At 41.8% G+C, this 20986-nt stretch overlaps 1 protein-coding gene across 14 annotated transcripts in view; it reads left to right on the plus strand.

Moving 5' to 3' along the window:
- LOC148651624 (trafficking kinesin-binding protein 1-like) overlaps positions 1-20986 on the plus strand; it is a 42713-nt gene that overhangs the window by 9302 nt on the left and 12425 nt on the right. For 11 of the 14 annotated variants that reach the window (XM_088602207.1, XM_088602208.1, XM_088602211.1 and 8 more), the window contains exons 3-11: positions 13571-13647; positions 15589-15705; positions 15899-15999; positions 16837-16945; positions 17298-17376; positions 18150-18280; positions 18663-18737; positions 19781-19918; positions 20624-20700. In XM_088602207.1, coding sequence (XP_088458333.1) covers positions 13597-13647; positions 15589-15705; positions 15899-15999; positions 16837-16945; positions 17298-17376; positions 18150-18280; positions 18663-18737; positions 19781-19918; positions 20624-20700 — 878 coding nt within the window. In that variant the 5' untranslated portion in view covers positions 13571-13596. Of the gene's footprint in view, positions 1-4901; positions 5227-8089; positions 8390-13570; positions 13648-15588; positions 15706-15898; positions 16000-16836; positions 16946-17297; positions 17377-18149; positions 18281-18662; positions 18738-19780; positions 19919-20623; positions 20701-20986 lie in introns of those variants that run through there. The other 3 variants (XM_088602204.1, XM_088602206.1, XM_088602203.1) reach the window with 3 other exon arrangements.

Below are 20986 nucleotides of genomic sequence, written 5' to 3' on the forward strand. Positions count from 1 at the left end.
TGTCAATATGGTTTATTATTTTTAGGATCTGGAATGGTGTCAACTAAAATTCTCAGTTTTTGTTGTTTTTTTATATATATATACTACATAAAATGTTTTACCATGTTTTTGGTGCGAGTGAATGCCTCACCATTCAGAACGTGTGCGATACTTCTTGTGGAAATGGCACGCGTTTGGATGCATAAATCGATAGTAAGCTATAAACACAGATATCGAAGGTTTCTGTCCTTGTGCCAAGATCAAGGCCCTTTGTAACGAAACGAGAGTGAGAAAGATCTCTGCTGCTCGGTGAGACACTTGTGTTCATTGTTTATCCGGTGGCCTCCCTTCCTCTCTGCGTGGTTATTAATACTTCCGACTGGGATTTTTTTCAAGGGTACTGTATTGTGTGAAGAAGCATGTTAAAAGCGCCCTCTGCCACCTTGGTGACGGTGCTAGTGCAGTTGTTGGAGGGTCTCGGGAGGACTGGGGCCAGACTGTGCCGTCTTGTTCGGTCCTGTGCAGTGGTTTGGATGCCTCCTGCTGGGGCGAACACACTGCAGGCGTGTGGCTTGACCAGCAGACACGCTGCCCCGCTGACGGCGAGTGTTCATCAGCCCGGTGAACATACCTGCTGTCCGTCATGTCTGTTCAACAACATATCAGCACCCCTTCTATAAAACATTTTGAATTTGTTGCAGCTATAAGCAGTCCATTTTAATTGATGAGGAACAAAAGGTTAGCAACAACCATTCGGGTTAAGGATGAGCACACAGGGTCCCAGGCTGCTGTAATTTTTTGTAACCCTCTCTCCTCTGTTGGTACTGGGGATTTCTTTATGCAGATAGATGAAATGGATTATATAGGACGTTTTCCGTTACACAGCTAATTACAACAAACTCTCAATTTTTACAATACATTAGTTTTATGTGTCATGTACAGATCAATGAAAACAAGCTATTGTTGGACTCTTTACCTCCCTTTTAACAAAACGCTTGTTTAAATTCTTCCTTATGCAAGCTTGAACTCCAGATAAAAAAAGCAGATAGTAAAAGTTATAATAATTGTGGAAAAAAATGAGCAGGGGGACCAGTACGTGCCCTGCACAGAAGTTAGAAGAGTCCTGATCTATTTCAGGAATCAAAAGATTAAATTCTTTGGTTGCCTGGTGAAGGCCTGTGTTTTTTTGCGAACAATGGCTGAAGGATGGTTGCTACAACATTTGTGTTCCAATGGCAACAATGTTTTAGATCCCACCCTCTTTTCAAAATTGCAAATGGAGTAGAAGGAAATCTTATCAAAGTCCTGTGGGCTGTCACACTGGAAATGTTGACAATGTGAAGTCTGTTAATCATTTTCCCCCAGCCGACAAATCTCTGCATGCTGTTTGAATAACCCTGATGGTGCTGATTAATATAATCCTTTCTTTAACCCTGCAGTTATAATGTTAATACCTGTCAATGCAAGAAGTGTCGCACTTTTCACCTCAAAGGATTTCAGGAAGTTTTACATACTCAGTGACACGATTCATACACTGAAACGAAGCCCCTCTTGGGTGATGTGTAGAAGCCATTATGGACCGGCAGCCCATACACAGCAGTTGAGATGGAGAAAGTAGTGTTTTCTTCATCAGTTGAACAAAGGCGTTCTTTTACAATGGTTACCTGTTCAAGAGCCTCACACTATGGTTTTGAGCTGTTTGTGGTGGGATGTATGTCCTCTGATGAAACCTCTCAGCTTGTTGCTGAGATCAGGACATGATGCTCCTGTGGATTTCCAACACCGTTTTAAAGCTATTTTTTTTTATTATACTTTTGTAAACCGTTACTTTAATTTTCCTTTCTGAGGTGTGTTTTCTCCTCACACTTGTAACGGCATACAATGACGCATCATCCCTTCTCTGTGAAAGAAACCCCTGTGCTACTGGCCAGCGACTCTTGCTTCTCTCCCTGTGAGGGATTCTCTGGGGAGAACAGTGAAGCGACATTTTATAAAAGACACGGTACCTTACTGATCTCCTGCTGTTTGTGTCTAGGGACCTCGTTAAACATGCTTAGTCAATATCTTGACCAAGAAAAAAAATCATTTGTTATAATTGTATTAGTTGAGTTTTGTCTTTGCTTTTAACTTGTCTCCGTGCTCTTACTGTTACAGAAATTCTCAAAGTATTTCAGTGTAAATGACAGCTGAGATGGGTTTTAGACTTATGTAAGTAACAGTTCCAAGTGGGGAAATGGTTATCTAATGTACATTGGACTTCTGTTGGATCACGGCAGGGGTACATCTCGTCTTCTTTGCTGTACATGTAGTACACTAATGATTGTAAGAGAAAACAGATATTTAAGAAAACTATGCTCATGACAGCCTTTGTGAGCTTATTAAGGAACTGTAAGAATTGCCTATATTTGCCTATTCTAAAGCATTGTATTGAGTGGAGATGAGTTCTCTATTGGGTTAAATGTTTTGAAAATATTCCAGTCCATGTTAGTAAATGGTCAGAAGGTAGAGGTTTCCAGTGATTTGGGATTTGGGAGTATTTGGGATTGATCATAGATTAAAATGTAAGACAGGGCAATGGTGTGACCATTTATAAAAATGTCAACAAACTTTTTTTTCCCTGAGGATGCTTCGGAAAATGGATGGAACTATTTAAGCACTTTTGTATAAAACATTTGAAACTGTCTTAACATACTGTATTATCTGTTGGTTTGATGACATCTGTATGGCAAATTCTAAGAGCATAGGTATACAAGTAGCAAAATTATTGTGCTAAATCAGATCAACCTAAATGAAACCGACAAGCAAAGGGTTCTCAAGTAGGCAGACAGCATTACGACGCGTGTGAATTATCCTCTGTTAATTTGCACTTCTTCCTCCTGAGAGATGCCTCTGTGCCCCAAGTTAAAATGGAAATATAGTAACCTTGGGAAATCTCTTATCTCCTCTGCAGTTTCACTCTTCATAATTCTAGGTCTTTATTAGGATATTGGATCTTAAAAACCATTACAGACATTTTTAAATCATTATGAATGAATTTGAGAAATAATGTACTTTTGTTTGACTTTAATGATGTTTTTAATATAAGTGTTTTTATAAACCAAAAGTTTGACATTTTAATTTGTGGAAGAACTGGGTGATCTAAGAGTTTGAAAGAGCGTGACACACAAATCTCTTACAATTTTGACCAGACCGTGTTCTTAACTTAGACGTCTCTCTCTTCCTCGGGTCAGCTGCAGAACTCACTTTGATCCAGGTCTTGAGGAGATACCAGACAAATAGAAAACCTTTCCTAGCTGGCAACATGGAACAGTACATTTCAGTTGCATTTTCTTTTCAGTTTCAGATGCATGGGAACTGTTAATTTGGCTGTGAATATTATATTTCTTTTTGCTACAAGAGGATAAATTATTTGAATGGGGATGATCTGAACTAACAGCCATATGCACTGTAAATAGTCTATTTGCATGTCTTCACTTTTTAGAATAAACCTGGCCTTGACTACATAATTAATGAAAACTGGGCTTGAGCGTTCAAATCTGAATGCATCTGAACTTGGAAATGCAATGAGGTTCGTGTGATGCTGACCCCTGAATTGAGCACCGATGTGAGTTCTGTATCTGACTTTCTTCTATACTGTGCTGTAAGCTTCTGCTAAACGGGAAATTGTGAGCTGGGTTTTCCTCGTTTATACAATTCCAGCTTCCAGCTGGCTATGGTGCCCATTTAAGTGAATTAGGGATGGTGTTACAGTGTTACAAAATCATTTTTGTAAGATCATTTTTTCCCTATGGAAAGGTAATTCTATAGTTCCACGCATCATACAGTTTTGTATTTTGGAAGTTATAAAGATTTGAAATTACTCAGTAGCTTTTTTTCCCAAGCAATCCTTAAACTGTCACAATGAAGGGACGTTATCAGCGACGTTCCCTTTAGTTTCATGAGTTTTTTAGTTACTGACTTGGCTTTGAAATTGTTCTTGCAGTGCTGTTCTCCAGCTTCAACGCCCATTGTAATGCAGTACATGGCCATCATGTCTGTGACAGCTAGACCTGTTAACAGACTAATAATTTGTTTCTGTTTTTGCCTGGTTGGATATTTTTCTTGCTTTAAGAAAATTCCATGTCATGAATAATATGATATGCAACCTTTAGCCCCAATACTGAGGCACTGCATGAGTGGAATAAGTGCGTGACTGATTCATCCATGAGCTGTGTAAATAAAGGCCTGACTCTCCACTCCCCTCCTTGCTCACTCACAGTGTCCCCAGCCACCTTCCTCACAAGCCTGAACTGTATATCGATCGACATGGATCACCCATCTTCTGTCATTCCTTTATGCTGTAGCAGTGATTTATCGAGGGAAACTGACTCATCTTTCACTTGATTATGATTCATGTCTCATGTTATTGTTATGTGTTATATTATTAATCTTGTAACTCAGATTTTATGTAACAAGTAATGCTTCCACGCTCAAACTCATTCAGTGTTGTTTTTCCACAGTTGTATTTGTACCCTTCATCCTAAAGAATGTGCAGGTTTTGGTTCACTTTAATAAATGGTAGAGATGTACAGTAAGTCTCAAGGCTCTATGCCCTGAAGATTTATAATGTCTGTGCAAGTAGTATCTATTTTTTAATGTGTGTATATATAGTCTACATCATACAGTACCGACCATGTGCAGCTCCACTGTATGAGATCCTTTAGCATCCTCCTTTAAAGAAAATGAATCCAGCGATGCTGCAAGTGAAACATATTGGGAGCGGTGTGCAGCACCAGCCTGAGTCAGTCTCCATGGCAACTGGATGGAGAGGGGGATGCGCAGCAGGGAGGAGGAGGGGGGGGGGGCTGGGGGGGTGGTGTGTGTCCCTGACGTAGCCTTCCCAGATAGGCTGCCCAGCACACTCCCACCCCACGCCAGCAGCGCAGACAAAGCTTGAATTAACAGAGATTTCGGATTCGGAAGTCCGAGACTCTTCCCCCCTTCTCTGCTCCTGGGGCTTTTTTCTTTCTGCGCCTCGCGTTCTTCACTGGGCTGTGCCGCCACAGACACGATGGGCCGCCCAGTTTCCAGTCCTGGAGGGCTCCCTGCTCCTTCCCAGCCCGACAGCAGGAGGGCGGCCTGGCAGCGTTCCACCTGACCTCGGCGTGGTGCAGAAACGGGGACTTTTCTGAAGGGCGTTGATTATGCAGAAGTTTAGCGAGGCGGACTACTACGAGCTTGACTGGTATTATGAGGAGTGCACGGAGGGTAATGAGAGGCTGCCATCGCTGCGTTGCAGTAGCGTGTGCTTGGTGCGGCCCGGCGCGGCGGGAGGCTGGCTGATGCAGTGTGTGCGTGTGTGTCTGGGGGGGTCTCCTCTCTGCCATCGCCGCGGGTCGCTTCTGAGCTGGCTAGGAGGCGTGTTCCCAGGCCAGGCTGCTGGGGACGTGAATGGAGTTGGTCAGACTGGGAAGGGCCGGCTGCTTATCAGTTAACAAAGGGGGTTTATTTCCTCGTTTCAAGACGGGCTTGAGTGGGATATTTTCTTCTTCCTAAATTGTGTGTGTGGAGGATTGGATTACTGCGCTGGGGCTCAACCACAGCCTGTCTGGATGGAGATTTGAAACGAAAACTGTTTATTTTTTACAAAAGGCTGTGCTAATTAAATACTGTATTTTGCATAACTGTGTATGTCAGGTTTGTGCAACAGAAAAAAAAACATAGAATTGAGTTAAATAATGAGAAAGTGGACAAACGAAATGTTGGATGTTACTGTCTTGTATCTTCTCTGAAAATGAGTATGATAAATTCAGCAGTGTTAATAGCAGTTCAGCTGCTTTCAGATGCTTGGGGCCTGTCTTCATTACACAGGCTAGGAGCGTTTAAACCTACAGACATAAAGATCTCTTAAATCTCAGGTGACGTAGAGAATTCTACAGGACTACTAATGCCAGAAAGAGAATTTGTCCAGTTTAATTTCACATTAATATTGATGCTAAACACAGCTGTTTGCAAAGGTTATAATGTCTGCTACAATCATGGATATTGAATGGATATGTTATTTATCCTAGCCACTTAAAAGCTGGTCCAGTATTTCATAAATGCATTAGTTTTCACTGAGCCAGAAGAAAGAAGACACAAAAAGTATGTCATTACCTGGGTTGCTAATTACTAATTACTTTGACTGCAGCTGTCAAATATAGATTTGCACCCATTTGTGCTGCTAGGTGTTTTACTGAAGCAATGTGGGTGAAGAGCTTTGTTCAGATGTACAGCAGCTGCTGCTGAAAACACAGAGTAGAATGAGAGCTGAGTGAGCACAGAGGTAGAGGAGTTTATTGCTGTATGTACATGTAAATCAGAATTGTTATTCGCACTGTTCTCTCAGGACGTGCACAGGACAGCCGACGAGGCGGTGCAACAGACCACACCACACAATGTAGACGGTGCTCTACAAAATAGTACATCACATGATTTTACCTGGCTGTATGTTAAGGGTGGAGTAGCGCTTAGGGCTCTGGGCTTATAACCAAGAAGCTCAAGCTCCAAGTCTCGTTGTACACTCGCGCAGGCTGCTTGTGTACAAATGTTCAAATGCATGAATTCATACAAATGTAAGGTGTTTCGGATGTGACGCATCAGGCAAATAACACACAGCAGCAGTCAGCCAGGCAGGCTGGCAGGGTGTTTGCAACACAGAGGTGAAGGCTCTGCATGCTGCTTGTTCCTCGGAATGGCCTCGTGCTCACGCCCTCCTGCTCGGGTGCAGAGCTTTGCAGCGGGTGGTGCTGGGAATATTGATCGCCAAGGCAGCAGGAGAGCATTCTATTCTGCCAGCCTTTGTAGCGCTGGCAGCTGGGCGTTCACTTTCAGCTTGCAAGAGGAGCTGAATGCATTCTGATGGGTGGGAAGAGGAGTTTCAGCCATGCCTTTAAAAAGCTTTTGAACCACTGAAATCACATATTTTGAGAGTTTTTTTTAATATTTTCTCATAGGATATGGTTAAATGTGCAGTGCTGTTGTGTATTATTCAGAACTGTGTATTCCGAATTCCCCATTCCTCTTGCTTTAAGCCGGTGAAGCTGTTCCTCTGATAAGAAAGTGAGCATGTTTTGCGCCGCACGATCAGATACAGATTTCCAGATTGAAGAGGTACCCTGAAGGACTCCAGGTTGTGATTAGAGCTGTGGCTTGTGGCCACATGTTCACGGTGCAGATATTGTTGCTTTACCTTGAGAAAGGTGCTCTCCCCATTGCTCCAGGCCTCTGAGCTGTACAAGTGGATGCCAGCGTTGCTATTAAACCTGTGTTGGGCTGGAATCAAAGATATTCCATTTCACTTTGTTGTCACTTCCTCTTTTAACCCTGACGTCCTTTATTGTCCCAAGTGTGACCGTACCATCTTTGTTTCATTTTCTTTCTAACACCTATCTAGCAAAGGAACACTTTTCTAATCAGAGGTCATAAGATGTCATAAAAAAATTCATGCAATAACCCAAGAAGAAATGTGACTTGTCAAGTCAAAAGTTCATCAGAGGGGTGGTTTAAGAACTTGTCAGTCATATAAAAAGATTGTGGCGTGCTATTTTGTGCTGTTTGCCTCCCTGTACAATAGGTATTTCCGTATTCAAATGTGAAAAATAAAATGGAAATATAACAGCAAAATGCTCATCTTATTACTAAAATATTTTCAAGGCGTAGTATTAAATACGTTCAAAGATGAGTGTTGCAGACTACCCTGTTGATTGTTGTTTGTAAGTTTGTTGTGTTCTGCTGAACCTCTGTAAGGCCATTAGCACCTGCTTTGCATGACTATCAGATGTGAAAGCAAGTTGAGTTACCTTTGGAAATCTGAGGCCTCACCTTTTACACAGGTAGACCTGGATAAAGGACTTTGTTTTCCTTCTGCTGTTGCCATGGTGCATCTTAGGGAGATACCACTTCAGCAAGAAAAGGGGTGGTGGTGGATGGCTGTGATTAAAACTGGTATCAATAAAACAAATCTGCTATTCAGACTATGAAAGTACAGCAACATTTATTGTTTATAAAGTGTGTGCTTTAAACGTCCGGGGGAACAAATATAAAAATAGTTTCAATTCCTGCCACCCCTGTTTTTTTGTCTGGTGGAGTGGTTCAGTTTACAGGCACTGCCAGGGAGTGCTCAGGTGAGTTTTCTGTCACAAGTTGTGGCAGGATGAAGGAGGACAGACATAAAACCAGCACTTCAGAACCAGAACATCCCAGGCATGGCTTTGGATTTGGGGGTGTCTGGCCCTAGTCAGTTTTAACCAGTCATTTCTGACCATGTCCTTGCCTCCAAATGCTTTTTCAGAAGAAAGCTTTGAATATAACTGCTCACCTGAGCCAGAGCCTGCAGACAGGCAGAATTCACAAGATGTGTTTGATGAAGAGCAGCTTTCCCTGGAGGAAGGTATATTTGCTTTGTTTTAAAGTTCAAACACTCCAGTTTTATCTTACATAATTTAGCATTAATAATATATAAGCTGTGTTGCCAGCGTTGTATGTGTATCAGTTGTTGTCCTCCACAATCCTGTTTGTATTTTTCAAGTTAAAGTTGTTTGATTACACACTAATTGCTGCATTTTACATTCAGTGGTTGGAAGTTATTCTAATCATTACATTTTGGCTTTTCGCTTATTTTATTTAATCACATATCTTTGTTTTATTTTTTGATTATTATTTGTTTTATTTTATTATATTCATTAGTGATTAAAGGAGCCTTTTTCCTTTAGAGAAATGAACCTGATCATCCAATGTCAGGCAGAAGCAGAAAAAAAGCAGATGGGTTTTAAAAAGAAACTAAGTTTAAAAGCCGTTCAGGCCTGACCAATTGTAATTAAAACAAGGGGAGAGCCATGTGGTATGTTTCTGATCTTTGGCTTATTTTATTTATTTGAATTACACCTAACAGAAATAAATTAAGTTACATATTATTATTTAAGAATGACATATGTGTACTCTAACATGTTAAACAATATCATATTTAAAATATTTTCTGTGAAAGTTTTCTATAAAGTTTCAAATACCTTGAAATTCAGCGATGTTTTCTTGTCTTTTTGGTGAATTTAAAAAGTATTGATAATGCTTCATATTAACATGATGCATTTTGTTTTCAAAAATTAAATTCTAAAATATACAATAAAAAGAGATATGAGACCAGCTGTATGAGCACTTTTGTTCCTGACCAGGATTAACATGGGAAGAAGAACTGACACGATAGGTAGCATTGCAAAGTAGTATTTGGATCCTATCAGGAACAGCTGTGCAGCTGGAGGAAGAAATCTTAAAACTAAAAGATCTTGTGCAACAAATGCTGCATGGCCCTAAAAGAAATGTAACAGATCTGATTTTTTTAACGTGTGCAGCAGAATACTGCCCTAAAAAAGGAATTGCATTTCACCTGCATGTTCTGCACTATATGCGATACAAGATTCACCAAATTACTTTTGAATTCTAGCTGTAAGGGATTTGGGGCTATAGGCAAGTTACATTTCTGACAGAGCCTCGTGTGATTGTGTTACGCTGTGAATAAGACTGAGAGCAATCGCAGCAGGCTGAATCCTGTCATACAAACGCTTACTGCAGTACATAGTAATTCAGTTGTGATTGTGTTTTGCAGTTCAAGAAGTGGAATAGTAGCATTTATGGTGCAGGCTGATGTCCTTGCATTGTGCTTTGTGTTGCTGTATGTGGGAGGCACTCAGACCCCTCTATTACATCATCTGGTTACCTGTAATGTACTGTTCATTGTCTCAACGAGAAAATCTGTCTCTAATCTGTTGAATTGATTGGAGCTCTTGGAAGCGTTTCCAGACAGATGCCTGAATAAGACAGAAACACGGCAATGATCTGAGTAATGAGAACTCAGTGCTTTTTGAAATGTTTATTCATTTTTTTATTTGTATTATTTGAATATTTAAATAATACTCATCCAGTGCAGTTTAGTCATGTGTGTATTGTTTCCTGGGCATGAACAGCTAGTGTTAATCTGACTCAGGCTCCAAAGAACCAAGCATATCTGTCTGTCGGACTAGTGCAGTTGGTGACAGGTGTTTTCGTAATGATAATCATTGTTTTACACTGACATCTGAAATAATTTGTGTGATTTAGAAAACCCATTTTGTGCCTTTGTATTGTTTTAAAGTAATATTCGGCACCATGTCATTCTTGTGCACTTTCAAGAGAATGGTTTTTACTTGTCATGAAAAATAACTTTCTGTATTTTTTTTATATCGACCAAAATGTCTCTCTTAAAATTTTAAGAGTTCACTGTTTACACTACACATTACACTTTACGCCCGATCTAACAATAAGATTGAACTCTAAACCTAAGAGTTTAGTAGAGTCTTTAAATAAACCTCATCAGTGACCTACACCCACTTTACTCTCATATTTGTAGGAAATGTTAATCACTCTGCCTGACAGAAAACCAACAGGGCATTATCAGATTGGACAGGGCAGATAGAGATAATGAAAAATGTTTGCCGTTGATTACGGATCTTATGATGGTCACCATGAATCCATACTCCACAAACGCATGTGTGCTGATTTGTTATTAGAAGTCTTCTTACTGTTCATGTGTCTGAGAGGTCTGACCACGAGACATGATGCCCATGGAAATTTCTGTTTTGCATTTTGCCTGATTTACATTGTTTCCACATGGCTGGCACATAAAAAGCAGGTTGAACTTCCTCTTGATGTTCAGTGTAATGCATGTGGTCTCCTATTTTCCCCCATTTATATATTTTTCCATCAACAATATTTTACTGCACAATCATTTTGGCTTGGAAATCTTACAGTAAAACATGGGCAGTACTTTGTTAAAATCCTGAAGAGATGCATTGTTCGGCTTAATTTTTAGTTCCCAATTTTGAATTTAATCATGAATTGTACTAACGGTAAACAAACGTGTTCCACTGAGTAGAGAGCTTTACACAGCTTTGTACAGTATATCTCTGTGTACAGTACATCTTTAGAGAAATGAAACTGATCATCCAATATCAGGCAGAAGCAGAAAAAAAGCAGATGGGTTTTAAAAAGAAACTAAGTTTAAAAGTCATTCAGGCCTAACCAATTGTAGTTGAAACAAGGGCAAAGCCAGGCGGTATGTTCCCGATCTTTGGCTTCCCTGTATAGGACAGCATTCATTTTCATTTGCATCAGAAATTTCCCATAAACATGAGGGAGAACAGTGTGTATTGCAATGTGTTTTACTTACTGGCGACATTGGGAAAAGTGGACTGCAGGAGAATATTTCTGGCACCCCTCATGCCCCATTTGTAGTAAATGGAAACAGTGAACTTTCATTCATCCCAGAGGTCTATGCAAAACAACTGTTATGTTTTGAATGCATCTAATATTTTAGAATTTTTAAGGCTGAGGGAAAGGGTGTTTCAGACATGAGGGGCATCGTGGTTAAAGTCCCTGAGTCCAGCTAACCAAGATACCATCTTCTGCAGAACCTGAAAGTCAGCATTTTCAGGTAGAGTTGAGCAATGGGGGGCTGTTGAAGGTAGGAGAGATTGGCCCATCAGGACTCATGTGTGATTGTAGGTACTGGAATGTACCATTAGCTTTCAAAAGCTTAGCAAGCCTGGGCCTGTTCACTTACTGTTCAGCTGTAAGCACTGGTGGTGGTTCAGCAGGTGGCGCTATTTGCTCTGGACCAGAGTGTCCATACCCGATGCCCCGGTGTGGTGGGGGACACTGGGCTGTAGGAGGGTCTGTTCTTCGGATTTGAAAAAGTTAAACCAACATCCCGACTGCACCCTGGTGCTCTGGAGACATTCCTGCGCTGGTGTAACCTGACCGTCCTAAAGTCATAGAATTAGTGAAGCGATGTCTCACTTTTCTGTAATGGCTGCTACCCTTCACCCAGTTGGGCCCTACTTTTATGTGGTAGCTGAAGAGGGTCTCTTTCTGTTGGATATAAGCTCTGGGCTCCAGTGGGATGAAAGGCTGTATAGTGAATGCAAAGTATTGTGGGTGAGTAACTAGGCAGTATAGGTTTCCTGTTTTGTTTTTCTTTCTTCCCAGTCTGGTTCTATGCTCTTGGCTAAAAATGGTACAAAACTGAGTTTTGCTTCTTGAAAAATAAAGATCCACTGTGTTGCCATTTGTTCTTGGATGCAACAGCAACCTATAATTCAGGGGGATTGATATCAGATATTGTGTATACATTTGTTAGGATGCTTTTTTTTTTATAGTCCTCTGTCTCAGTTTGTGTTTTGTGGTTTTGAAAATGTGACGTTGTTTTTGACTGAAATAAAAAGCAGAAAACCCAAGCTGTTCGAAGGCATGCAGGTGTTTTATCACTGATATACAAAGAGCACCTTGCTTCTGGCAAAACGTGAGCAAGGTCTTTCTCCTTTTTAAATTTTACATTTACCCATTTGATTTATGGGATACTCACTTATATCCCAGCAATGGGATTAGCTGATACAAGTAACAGTGTAAGCAAACAAGGGCGAATAGCTCTGTGTTTTAAGTAGCACTTGTCTGTTTGACCTTGAGATTAGGTGTCTGTGATTGACATGTAAAATGCAAAGGGAGATGTTTACAAATTTCACTTTTTGCACAGTTCACCTTCACTCCTGGGGATCTAGTATGAAGTCATAACATCATGCTTGCTGTACTTCTGATTCCGAGCAACTCGCATACAGTTTCCAACAGTGTCCGTGCCTTGTGATGTAGCATTATTATACACTTCCTCCAGGGTGCTGCTTCTGTCTGAGCTAGAAAACTGCACCAGTGATTACAAGTTGTTTGAATCTAACAAGAGACTTTTGTTTTCTTTGCCTCATATCCTGAATGGGCACTATTTTAAAATGTTTTTGAAAATGATACAAAAGAAGAATACTTCTGTCAAGTTGACTATGCATTATGGCTGGAATAAAATTATTCTCTATAAAACAGGCCTTGGACAGTACTTAGATTTTTGGTTTGTCAAACTTGTAGATAACAGTCGTTTTTAGCTACTATGTTTTTTTACTTCATGGATATTAAAGTATTTTGACCTTATTCAGCTTTATCAGTGTCCCAGTTACAGTATGTTTCATTACGAGGCCATTCTGCTAAGTAGGCTAGTGAATAGATACTGCTCTTGTTTCAGAGAAGACGACTTGAGTGTGGCCCTTGTGTGCTGCCTTCATTTCCCTGCAAGTGCTTATCTCTCGTGTTTAAGAGTTTGAAATCTAATGAAAATGAAATTATTTGGGTATATCTTAAAATGTTGAGTTTCAGAAAGTAAGAACTAAGTGGAAAATTGTATTAATTCTACCACAGCAGGGACTCCTTTATAAGCACCGATCATGTCTGGAATAAATGCCTCAGTATGAAAGAGAGAAAGTGTCGTGAGTGTTTAGCTGTGTGTGCGGAGTGATCTCAGAGTGCTGGAGGGTGTCTTGGAAGAATCTGTTACGGTTGGTGGCTATGGAACATGGTGATGGGCCAACAGACTGAAATGTAGGGTCCAGACTGATGAAGTAGTTATTTAAAATAATGTTTTAGTTCCAGTTACAGCAGGATTCCCTCTGGTCACAGTGCTGCTTGTGCAGTAACGCAGTAACAAGCCTGTCTTCTCTCCCTGCAGTTCTATGTGCTGAAAGAGTGGGCCAGATGACTAAAACATACAATGACATAGATGCTGTCACACGTCTGCTTGAAGAGGTAAGAGCTAAAGGAGGTGGGCAGAAGCCATGAAGCCGATGCAGGCAAGTGGTGTCGTTTGATAGTTTGCTCTCACCTTGACAAAAGTAACTAAATGAAAAGTTCCAAAACAACTATTTTTGAATCGGCGCTGTGTCATGGTCTTGTACTAACAGTGTGACATCCTGTCTGAAGCCTTTTTGCTGATGCTTAACATTTTTACTTTTATATTCAGCATTTCCATGTCATGCAGCATATTCTCTTATGAATATATCTTCCAAATACGGAGAGGGGTCTACAAGTCTAAAAAACAAAGTTTTCACCTTTTCTCAAGTGCACTCTACAAGTATAGTGTACAAGCACTGATATAGCATTACAACTGGAACAGCAGGTGTGTCTCTACACTAATGGCTGGGCAGCTTGTTCCATACTTTCAATGAATGTCTGTACGAGATCCTTGGTTCAATTAACTCCTAGCTACCAGACGCTCCAGGTGGCCTCTCAGTAACCTCTCAGTAACCTTCTTATACTCTCATGCAGACAGTGACCTAGTTTATAGTCTAGGAAATGTTGCCCATGGCTGTCCTAGCCTGTCTTGCTGTTATATTAGCTTTGGTTTTCAAAGACTGGTTGCTATTGTTCATTTCAGGCTCCGTAGTCAGCTTTGCATAACCTTTCACTTCTGTTTTTAGGTTAGTGACTATGTACTGAACTCTGCACTTTGAAATAGTACTGTTGTGAAGGCCTGCATTAGCAGGGCTGCTCCCTAAGAATTATTGTACCTGATCATTGCTTGATCGTGATCCGTCTGAGTTGGGTGTGTTAAACTGCCTTTTCTCTTTACAACACAGTTCCATCTGATCTTAAATATACATTTTGCGTAAGCCCTCACGCCTGATCAAGCTCAATATTGATAACGACTGAGGAATTGGTTCAAATAGTGCCATTGGGAATGGGAATCAGTTGGAGCTAAGGGGGTGCTCGATTAAAATGCACTACCATGAAGAGGGCCTGGACCTCGAGTGCCTGGTGCTCAGTATTAAATACTTGAAGCGTGCGAGAGTTACAATTTCATATTCAGTTTGAATGGCATCACATCTGGAAACGCAGTGCTGTTTTGAATTTAAGCCCACTCTTTTCTCAGTTCTGTATTGTAATTGGGTCACCTGTGACATTTGCATTTCGGCGATAGTTCTGCTACTAAAGAAAATGAGTTTAAGATAATGACTTTAAAATAGTTTTAAACGTCTAACTTGTAAAATAGAAATTTTACCTCACGAGTACAATGAGTTTGCACAATAAATACAATATGTCTTACATTCTAAAACCTTTTGTTCGTGCTGTATAGTCTATGAGCTTATCCTCTCCTAAAGTCTTATTCAGTCCAGTCAGAGATTTATAAAATTTTTAACATCAATAAAAATTGCACAGGCGGGACAGTTTACATTGAATCTGAATATATTTAAAGGTAGCTTGGCTGTCATTCATATTATTTTAAAATTTTAAAGATATTGCAGAAGGGCTATAGGAAAAAAATGTGAAACTATAACTCACTGTTATATTTCGTCTCCTCTCTGAGAGCGTGAAGTGGGCGTATCTTTCTGTAAAAAATAAAGCCTCTTATTTTGGGAGGTAGACTAGTGTACTTCTGGAATGGTGTTGAGCCCGGCAAAATCATCAGTAAGACAGTTCTAAGCCCTTTCCGTCTGGGCAAAGGGCTCAGCTGGCTTGGGCCGGAGCATCACATCACTGAGCTACCAGAGACTGGCGTCTGTCACAGCATGATAATGCAGATGCACACCCTTGTTAAGTTAGTGACCAAAAGAAAGGCAGCACCAGTGTTAAAGTCGCCTCACGCGGCCAGTATGTCCCTTCCTGAATAGTCCCAAGTCCTGTGTCCAGTCCTGATTTCTATTCAGGAAAGAGAAAAGTTTTATTTTCATTTTTTTTAATCTTTTGCAGAAAGAGCGAGATTTGGAGTTGGCTGCAAGGATCGGTCAGTCGCTGCTGAAGAAGAACAAGACTCTGACAGAGCGAAATGAATACCTGGAGGAGCAGGTGGAGCACATTCGAGAGGAGGTGAGCTGGGCCTGGAATAGTGGACTACCTTTCAAATGAGCAATTGCAGGTACCGCTGTCGTTTGTGAGACGTCTCAAGGCCCAGAGGGTGCATGTAAATGAGCAGCAGGAGGGGCTCTTTGTGCTGCCTGTCCCAGGAAGCAGCACGTGACCTTCAGTTTGTTAGCTCAGCGTGGGGCTGCTCTCTCTGCAGGTTTCCCAGCTGCGGCACGAGCTGTCGATGAAAGACGAGCTGCTCCAGTTTTATACCACTGCGGCAGAGGAGAGTGATGCCGATTCCGCCTGCTGTACTCCGTGAGTGACCAGCCTCCGTTGCAACACTGTCCACCTCGGCCTTTACCTCCCTGAAAGATGGCCCTGCTGTCTCCAGCTCGGCCTCTCTCAGAGCATTCTTTCTCAATTGCGATAAGAAACCCCGTGGGGCAATCTGCTCAGTTCGGCCCCGTGTATCATTTTCACTGGAATCATTCTTTAAGTTACGTCAGATAGCTTCAAGACTTTCAAGCTTTATACACCTACAGTGTATGTTAAATTCTGTCCTGTTCTTGTTGCTATATGTTTCTCCATATAGTCTGGGGGATTTTAAAAATTAAAACCTCAATTCTTTGAGACAAAAATTCAAGTTCATCCTTTTTTTTTGTTTTTCACTTCTCTGTGTAACTGTTCTCTCCTGTAAAAATGTTTAGGGGGAAAAGGGGGCCATTTCTGACCTGAAATGTAGTCTTTTTTTCACTATGTGTTGTGTTCATCCTATTTCAGTCATTATTATGGTTTCCTGTGGTATTTCTGTTGATTAGCTTTCGGTAACAATCTAATAATAATTAATTCCATTCTTAGGCCTGCATATTCTGAATGCTTAAAGTCTGGCCACCGAGTTAAATTAAGAATCTAATAGAGGAGAGTGAGACTGTATAGAGTCTAAGTTATGAAGTGAATATTGAGGCATTAATGCAATCATTTAACGTATTGCTACATGTGTTTCTACTTTGTTTACCCTGTCAGTTCAATTTAAAAGTAATCGGGCAATTACTGAATGTAGCACTGGTGTTTCAGAAGGACCAAATAGTCTTTATCCTAACAGCTTGCTTCTTGATCACTACATGTGAACTACTGTTGTGTTGATGTGGGCAGGATAAGGAGAAACGAATCCACATCGTCAGTCCAAAATTACTTCCCCCTTGACTCCCTGCAGAAGAAACTCAAAGACCTTGAGGAAGAGAACATAGTCCTGCGGTCAGAGGTAAGGTGTGCTCTGAAAGGAAAGTACAACCTCAGCAAATCTCCACGCTTCACTTTCAGAGGGCGAGGTGTAATTGTGATGGGTAGAAAGCATAATTGTTGATAAATTGGAGGTAACGTTTTAAGTACTAAATAACTTTCTCGTCTGAAGTTAATAAATACCCATGGTAGTCTGGCAAAGCTGAACTTTAGTTTCAAAATATAGCACCTTTAAATCAATCAAAGGTGTAGCTGTTGTAGAAATCCTTAGGCAACCTGCAAGAGCAGGTGAAGGGCCGCTCTGGCTTGATGCCCCACTCTGATGTATGCAGGCACTTGTGACAGCACCTGTCTGCTTCTGTTTCCCGCGCCAGGCCTGCCACTTGAAGACAGAAACAATCACGTATGAAGAGAAAGAGCAACAGTTGGTGAATGACTGTGTCAAAGAATTACGTGAGTAATTCAGTTTCCTGATGCTGTGCAGCACGGTGTCAAAACTGCAGGAGGGAGCGGTGCTGCAGTCTGTTCATGGTTGTTCACACCTTAGAGTCTGGTATGAATTCTGGGTCTGGCATCTGTGACTGAGAGCAGCACAAGCCTGTTTGTTTCATGCGTAACTTCAATTGTATATACTGTATGACATAAGGAAGATAATACAGTCAGATGTTTTTTCACAAATAAAGACCTCAATCACAGATATGAATTGTCCTTTTTGGAGGAAGAACGTGTGTTTTTTTACGTGTAAATCGATGGCGTTGCTTTCAGAAGGTGTTATGTGTCACTGCCCCCCAGTCATCGCTCTTCATACACTGTAGATGAGGATCCTGAGCTGGAAAAGGGGGCTTTTCCCCCATGAGTTAGAAAGGGCTGTGCTCATGTCAAAATGCTCCATTGCCCCTCTTGGGGTACTTGTGTAATTGATTACAAAATCAGGTATATGTTAGTATTAATATACTAATATTTTCACATAAAAATCAGTAAAAACTTATAGGAAAGGTTTGGGGTAAGAAAATATATAAGAAAACGTATAGGGGTGAAAATGTGACACTTTGCATTTCCTGGCCTATAATTATTTGACACGTTGATACTGTATGACTTGGCCTGGTTTGAAGCTGTTAAAGTTACAGTATACCATTTTGATTGTTGCATGATCCTTTCTGTTTGGTGGGAGCATGAATAAACCTGGAAGGTGCGTTATGAGTTCTCGTTTTCTGCTTGTTGAAAAGGGGATGCCAACATACAGATCTCCAGCATTGCTGAAGAGTTAGCCAAGAAAACTGAAGATGCAGCTCGACAGCAGGAGGAGATCACCCACCTGCTGTCTCAGATCGTGGATCTGCAGAAGAAATCCAAGTCGGTATGATCGGATTCTCACTATCGTGTGCCATGGGTCTTTTGCTGTACCTTTGCCATATATGAAACTGACATATGAATAGAATGAACAAGCACTTTTTGGCAAGGTAGTCTTTACAAATATGCAGAGAAGAATTGCATTACGATAAACTAGGGTCAATGGACTAGGGCTCTGTTATTGCCCAATTTCCACCATGAAAATCATGATGGACATTTTTACAGCACAAAAACACTATTACATAAGGCAAATACACATACTGTACAGTATATGTGCTTACTGGATCTTTTGACTTTCTTTAACCATTGCAGTCTACACAGTTAATGACTGTGTCTGTCTCCACGCGCCTCTGGAAACCTGTGTCAATGCGTTACTCTTCTTTTCCTAGTATGCCGTTGAAAATGAAGAGCTCACCCAGCATTTGGGGGCTGCCAAAGACGCTCAGCGACAGCTCACAGCTGAGGTAAAGACCGCTTCAGTGTGTTTCACACTCTCCTCCCCTGCCCGTTTCCTGTCCCGGTGGTCAAGAAGATGGTGAACGGACCAAAACTGCACACAAGGTCTTCTGCGTTCACCGCCTGCTTTCAGAGCTGTAAATAGGATTGCCACTGAATCGCTGCTTTAAGACATGTCTAGAACAGAAAACAGATTTCATTGCAAGGATGTTAACAGTAGGTGAAGCTTTGTCCACCGAGGGATGATCTTGTACGAAGAACTAAAACATGTCATTGCTCCTCTGTGCAGCCTGAAGTGGCCCCATTGAAGCACATTGACATAATTAGATATAATGAGATCAGCTATTTTCTGTGACACTGTCACAAGGTTGGCGTGCTAGAAACTAGACACCTGAGACCTGTACTTTAGTCTTGACAGAATCTTCCATTGGACCTTTTGGTAAAAAAAGACACTTGTAGGCTGCAGGATCACATTGAAGCTAAGTACCCTGAAGCTCAGCAGGTCTGAATCTTGTCAGTACCTGGAGGGGAGACTCCTGGGAGAAGCTCAGGTTGCTGCTGGAAGAGGTGTGACTGGGGCCAGCAGGGGTGCTCACCCTGGGGTCTGTGTGGGTCCTAATGCCCCAGTATAGTGACGAGGACACTATACTGTAAAGAGGCGCCGTCCTTCGGATGAGACGTAAAACCGAGGTCCGGACTCCCTGTGGTTAAAAATCCCAGGGCGTTTCTCAAAAAGAACAGGGGTGTTACCCCGGCATCCTGGCCAAATTTCCCATTGGCCCTTACCAGTCATGGCCTCCTAATAACCTCCATCTCTGAACTGGCTTCATCACTCTGCTCTCCTCCCCACTGAGAGCTGGTGTGTGGGGAGCAGACTGGCGTATCATCCAGGTGGGGCTGCACACTGGTGGTGGTGGAGGGGATCCCCATGATCTGTAAAGCGCTTCGAGTGGAGTGTCCAGAAAAGCGCTGTATAAGTGTAAGCAATTATTATTATTAATTATTGTTCTTACTGAGATGTGGGTGTCCGTTCGTCTCGTCTGTGCCTTAGTTACGGGAGCTGGAGGACAAGTATGCGGAGTGCATGGAGATGCTTCACGAGGCGCAGGAGGAGCTCAAGAACCTGCGGAACAAGACGGTGCCCAGCAGCACCCCGCGCCGCTTCCATGCGCTCGGCCTGTTCCCTATGGTAGGCACAGTAGGCCTTGGCGTCTCTGTCCCGGGAAGCTCCCGTGGAGCCTTGCCATTAGTCTTCCTTACCTGTGCGTCGCATCGTAATGGACGAGAAGGGACGTAGGAAGAGCTAGAAACAAGAGGAGGCCATTCGGTCGAGCTGTCTTGTGTGGTAGTAAGTAGCCATTCGATCTGAGGACTTGAAACGAGCCAGGGTATCCACCTCAAAAACCAGAGATACAGCAAATAGGACTTTTCCTAACGGTCTCTTACAGTGGATTACACAGGGTTTTCTCTTCATTATGGGTAGAGCTGCTTATTGATCCCCCCAGAGCCTGGTTAGGTTACAGCGATTACAGCTGTGCAGCTAAATGAATGAGTAGACTGGCTATGTAATGGGGGACATGGGTTCCAACAACAGCTGGTTTGGTCCCAGAAGCTTTACCTGGATGCATGTGAAATGTCTCCTTGTAAGAAAAATGTCTTTAAATCGGCTTGCTCTGAATTTAATCTTAACTGCTTCATTATTCTCAAACTCATGTGAGTCAGCACATTGTCTAAATGTAGTTTTATTTTTGACTCAAGACCACAGCATTGAGCAAATTCGAGAACTGTGATACTCCGGATGAACCAGTAATAATCTGGAGTTTTTGATGTCTGGAAAGAAGGGATTGTGACACTAAACCATCACGGGCTTAACCTCCGCTTCTGCTGTCTCGAGGACTCCCTGGCGGCAGAGATCGAGGGCACCATGCGGAAGGAGCTGCACATGGAAGACCCCGAAATGGAGGAGCACAAGTGGGTTTCGGAACAGCCGATCCGCTGTCTTAGCAGGAAAGCCGACAGTTTGTGGTCGTCAAACACGGAGCTTAGAGAGCTCCCGGGCTGAGACCGGAGCCGGAGACCTCTGGAAATTTAGAATCCCAAGTTTTAATTTGTGTCAAATGTAGATGTTCCAATATATACGTTCTGCTTGAGTACAAAACTGAATATATTGCCTGTTTAGGAAGGCAAGCAGGTACTTCCTAGGCTATTTTGGCATCAGAAGATTGCATGTGATGTCTACACATGTCTGTTGTTTAGC

This window comes from Lepisosteus platostomus, chromosome 12, assembly GCF_059453375.1.
Source record: "Lepisosteus platostomus isolate fLepPlt1 chromosome 12, fLepPlt1.hap1, whole genome shotgun sequence".
Lineage (NCBI taxonomy): Eukaryota > Metazoa > Chordata > Actinopteri > Semionotiformes > Lepisosteidae > Lepisosteus > Lepisosteus platostomus.